We start from the raw sequence: 4,533 nt of genomic DNA on the forward strand, positions 1-4,533 counted from the left end.
TTATTATTTTTGCACTGTTAAACAGTCCAGAGTTCCTTTATGTTTGCTTGTCATTTACATTACAATAACCGCAAGTTTAAAATTTAAAATGAACACAAATGTAACCAATCTGGCAACCACTAGTCGAATCATGATGTATGTAAACCGAAAACAGCGCTGCTAAACTGAGTGATTTCTAAACAGGAACTACTTAGATTAATTTTACACTTGCTGAAACAGTTTGGTTACTGTTGTGTTTGTTTAATAGGTGTGCAGATTAAGTTTGATATATATAACCCGCTCGCTCACATTTTTGTTCACTTCATCATGGCCTCCTGAAAAACAGACGAGCAGGCGACACCATTAAAAGATTCATGGCGTGCCATTGTGACTTCTTATAAACACTTCGGTTTAAAGAAAATCCCATATTTGGGACTCAAGAGCTCCCTCTATAGTTGAAACAGATTACTATTTCCCGGAAAGCCAATGGTTTCTTACACTGCCGGATTCTGTAATATGCCCTGAGCCACGTGATGGAGTCGCTGAAGACAGGGGTGTGCAACTCTTGTGGATGATTTCAGTGCTCTGACACCCTTAATAAAAAAAATCGTTGATGTGATAGATTAATACACAAAACAAAACCGGAGTGTTATGCACCCCTGCTTTGATACTTGTTTACGTTTTGCATATATGTTAATAAAATGTCTGGAAAAATAAGTGTACTATCGCACATAAGTTATGCTTCATATATAACATTTATAATATATATTATAAAATAATATATTTTAATGGTGTTTAATAGCGCTTAATGCGTGTTTTGTTTGGTTTACCCTATTGATTTACAAATATAAGGTACATCAGTTATCACCATGTATATTTATAAACATTGATTATAACTGACAATCGCTACATACGCACTAGAACAAGCAACCGCTACAAACTCATACATGTTTACATTGCTGTTGTTTGGAGCCCCATGCACGACTGCATATGTGTGTTTGTGTCTGTGTGCATATGTGCGATGCAATGACAGTCAGAAACCACAGCATTGCCCTCACAGTTATGTATCACGTAGCCAACCTGCATAGCTCACAGCAGCATGATTTCTCGGAAATCAGGCCACTTAAGTTTGAGCGCGCCTTACTTCTGCCCTACTGCGCATGCGATAAAACCAGCCAAAATATTGTTTTGGGAAAGCCCCCGCCTCTCTTCGAAGCGCTGTATAAAAGCAGACTACGCATGTGATCCAGCAGTGTCTAACCTTGACTGTTCGGGTTTTCATCAAATAGACAGGAATAACGCTCATCTATTGCCGTTTTCTCTTTTGGATAATACAAACGTACCAAAAGTAAGTGTTATCGCTTAAAGATTTTAAATTATGTATTTCTTGCAACATTGCACAGCAAATGATTTTATAATATGCGGATCTTAATAATATTTCAAAAATGTACTTTTTATTTGTTTGATTAATGTTTTGTTGATACATATCTTTTTGCGTACTTTATGCACGCTTCTCTGTTTTGAAGTGTGCTTTCAGAGTTTACATTTATTTGTAACGTAAATGTATGAGCGCACGTCTGTTTGTTTACATTTACATTTTCAGCATTTAGCAGACGCTTTTATCCAAAGCGACTTACACAATGAGTGGAACACAATGAGCAATTGAGGGTTAAGGGCCTTGCTCAGGGACCCAACAGTGGCAACTTGGTGGTGGCGGGGCTTGAACCGGCAACCTTCTGTTTACTAGTCCAGTACCTTAACCACTGAGCTATCACTGTCCCTGTTTAATTATGTAAATCTTGCAAAATGCGCAAAAAATTCTGCAAATTGTGGTTGTTGTTTTTTTTTGCCACGCAAAGAGCTAGACTGTCATAGAGTACCGCTTAAATGCGAAGACAGGAAGTTTACAGAGGTTTCAATGAACTTATTGTGCAGGTACAAGTGACACTGCAAAAACCAAAAATGAAAAACTCTAAGAGCTGAAATTTCTAATTGTGTTTATCCAGGAAACATGCCGGTGTCAAGAATGCGCATGCGACCCTGGCTGGAGAGCAAGATTGACTCCAACACAATCGCTGGACTTGTTTGGGTTGACAAGGTAAGGCTGATGCACAACTACACAACTTGCTATACACCAACTAAGTAAATGTAAAATATTTACATGTATACTTATTCATCTAAACAGAAGACAATGTAACATGTCTCTGGCTTGTTGTTCAGGAGAAAAAGATGTTCTCCATTCCCTGGAAGCATGCTGCACGCCATGGATGGGAGATGGACAAGGATGCATGTCTGTTCAAACAGTGGGCAATACACACAGGTAAGGAATTAAGAAAAAGTTAATATCATTCCGTGTTTAATAAGATAACAGCCTTTTACAATGGCATCACACAATGTTCTACTTGCAGGCAAATTCAAGCCAGGAATTAGTGAGCCAGACCCCAAAACATGGAAAGCCAACTTCCGCTGTGCCATGAATTCACTGCCGGACATTGAAGAAGTAAAGGACAAAAGTATCAACAAAGGATGTGCAGCCGTGCGTGTCTACCGTATGCTTCAGGTTGTCAAAAACAAGGCCAAGAGGTCATCAAAGAGTCAGGATGGAAGAAGGAGGAGAAAGGTGAGGCGAGCCTACCAAAATAAAGAATGAAAAGGACACACTTAAATTTATAGACTGTAAAGTTAAAATGTGTGTTTAATTTCTGATAGGTACCAAAAGTAAAAAAAATTGATGCAGACGAGACATCAACTGAAGAACATCTTTACACTCATGACCATGAAGACAGAATCACTCAGGAAAATACCGTAGACAGCACTGAAAATCTGAGTAAGTTATTATAGTTACTGCACAATGCTCAGTTCTTTTACCTACATTGTAACTATAGTTTGCAGAAGTTTTTTAAAAGTTAAGTGTTTATAGATGTCATGAATTTGTAATATATTTGTTGTGTTTTTTTTTTCAAAGACACAGCAAGCCCTACTTTTGATGTTCCTGACTGCTCCGGTTATGAAGAAGAAATTGGCCCTGACAGCACAAACGATCTCTACTCTGGCAGGTTCCAGGTTTCACCACTTCACACGACAGGTAACATACACTCTTTTTTAATTTAACTTTTTTTAAAATATGAAGGATTTCATTTACTTATTTCACATTAAAGTGGCAATTTGTATTTATTGTTTTTTTTCCTCTTTTTTTCTGCAATTCACAGACTATGAGGAAAAAGCTATTGTTGAGGTGAGTCTAACTTTAATTATGTATAAAAATGTTCTGTTGTGCTTTTTCATTCTCAGGAATACCCTGACTTATTTCTGCAACTGATTTGTAAACATTAGGCAAAATGTAAGCAAAACTCAACAGCAAATTTTTTGTTTTGCTTCTGCAGCTCACACAACAATTGGAGCTTGACAGTTTACAGTGGCTACAAAGCAATAGCAGTGGAAAGGGGTTCCTGGGCAATGAAGTAACCATGACAGAATCATACCACAGTCCAGCGAGTCAATGGAGTGACAACTCAGGTAAATAAAAATGTGGCATTGTAAAGGTAGCTTCATAAATAAAGCATATATAGCTAGTTTTTTTCTTAGCATGTGGATTTATATACCAAAATTAAATACTCAAAATTTATGAATCTATTCTACATGGAATTATGAACTTGTAAAACAAAAACACAAAAATACAAAGCATCTCCATAGCACTATTAGTTTACATATACTTCATGCAATCTTTTAACTTGCATGTATAAAATTATAATGTTGACTGATAGGAGAGTTAAAAGCAGATAAAGTATTTGGCCTATGCAGTTCAGCTGCCCTGATATTAATTTTTATGTTGCTTTCTTTTAGGAGAGGAGCTCGAGCTACGTTTTTATACCGAACTGATCCCTGGCCTGCCCAGCGAAGACCTGCTCAGCTACACAGATGCATGGAATAACAACCAGCACACAACTGGCCTTCCACAAATCAGCTGTCTCCTTTGAGAGTTACTTCGTGGTCGATCTACCTGTATATTTTAACTTTACCTCGGACTTTAGGTCCAAAAGACAGCCTCCTTCCCTGAGCACAAGCTCTAATTGCCCAAAGGCTGGTATGGAAAACCTAACATCTGGACCCCTGCTGATTTTGTTTTATGGACAGACAAGAGTGCACAAATAGATATTATGTTTTAAATGGTTCTTTGAATTATAAGTATGACCATGTTTAATGTGACTTTTGACAAATTCCGTTATCTAAACATCAGGGTTTTAATGCATTATCTCTCTTCAAAACTGTATAACATTTAAAATGGACTATTCTAAGCTCTTTATTATGTCTTGGGTAAAAGCTCTTGTATGTATATATTGTGTAAATATTTAGTTTTTAATAAAATAATGAAAAAAGACATATTGCTCATTATGTTCAATCATTAATTGTCTGTTTTACCACTGCTTTATCCTGGTCAGGTTCAAGGTGGGTCTGATTTACTGGGTGAAAGGTAGACAAAACCCTGGACAGGTCACCAGTCCATCACAGGGCAGACACATGCACACACACACACATTCACACTTAGGGCAGGTC

General features: G+C 37.3%; 1 protein-coding gene across 1 annotated transcript; it reads left to right on the plus strand.

The window, feature by feature from the left end:
* The first annotated feature begins 1,240 nt into the window (after nucleotides 1-1,240).
* Nucleotides 1,241-4,298, plus strand: irf1b (interferon regulatory factor 1b). Its single transcript, XM_063011655.1, has 9 exons — nucleotides 1,241-1,327; nucleotides 1,986-2,077; nucleotides 2,200-2,299; nucleotides 2,388-2,599; nucleotides 2,689-2,806; nucleotides 2,945-3,064; nucleotides 3,189-3,214; nucleotides 3,363-3,495; nucleotides 3,823-4,298. Exons 2-9 carry the CDS (start codon nucleotides 1,991-1,993, stop codon nucleotides 3,954-3,956), a joined length of 930 nt encoding a protein of 309 aa, XP_062867725.1. The 5' UTR covers nucleotides 1,241-1,327; nucleotides 1,986-1,990; the 3' UTR covers nucleotides 3,957-4,298.
* Nucleotides 4,299-4,533: the final 235 nt, after the last annotated feature.

Source organism: Trichomycterus rosablanca, chromosome 16 (assembly GCF_030014385.1).
Source record: "Trichomycterus rosablanca isolate fTriRos1 chromosome 16, fTriRos1.hap1, whole genome shotgun sequence".
Taxonomy (NCBI): Eukaryota; Metazoa; Chordata; class Actinopteri; order Siluriformes; family Trichomycteridae; genus Trichomycterus; species Trichomycterus rosablanca.

Bases quoted from the DNA above. Each gene is read 5' to 3' on its own strand.
- irf1b (XM_063011655.1), top strand. From the start codon at position 1,991: ATGCCGGTGTCAAGAATGCGCATGCGACCCTGGCTGGAGAGCAAGATT. The intron at 2,807-2,944 runs GTAAGTTATTAT...TTTTTTTCAAAG, and splicing joins AGACAGCACTGAAAATCTGA to ACACAGCAAGCCCTACTTTT. The intron at 3,496-3,822 runs GTAAATAAAAAT...GCTTTCTTTTAG, and splicing joins TCAATGGAGTGACAACTCAG to GAGAGGAGCTCGAGCTACGT.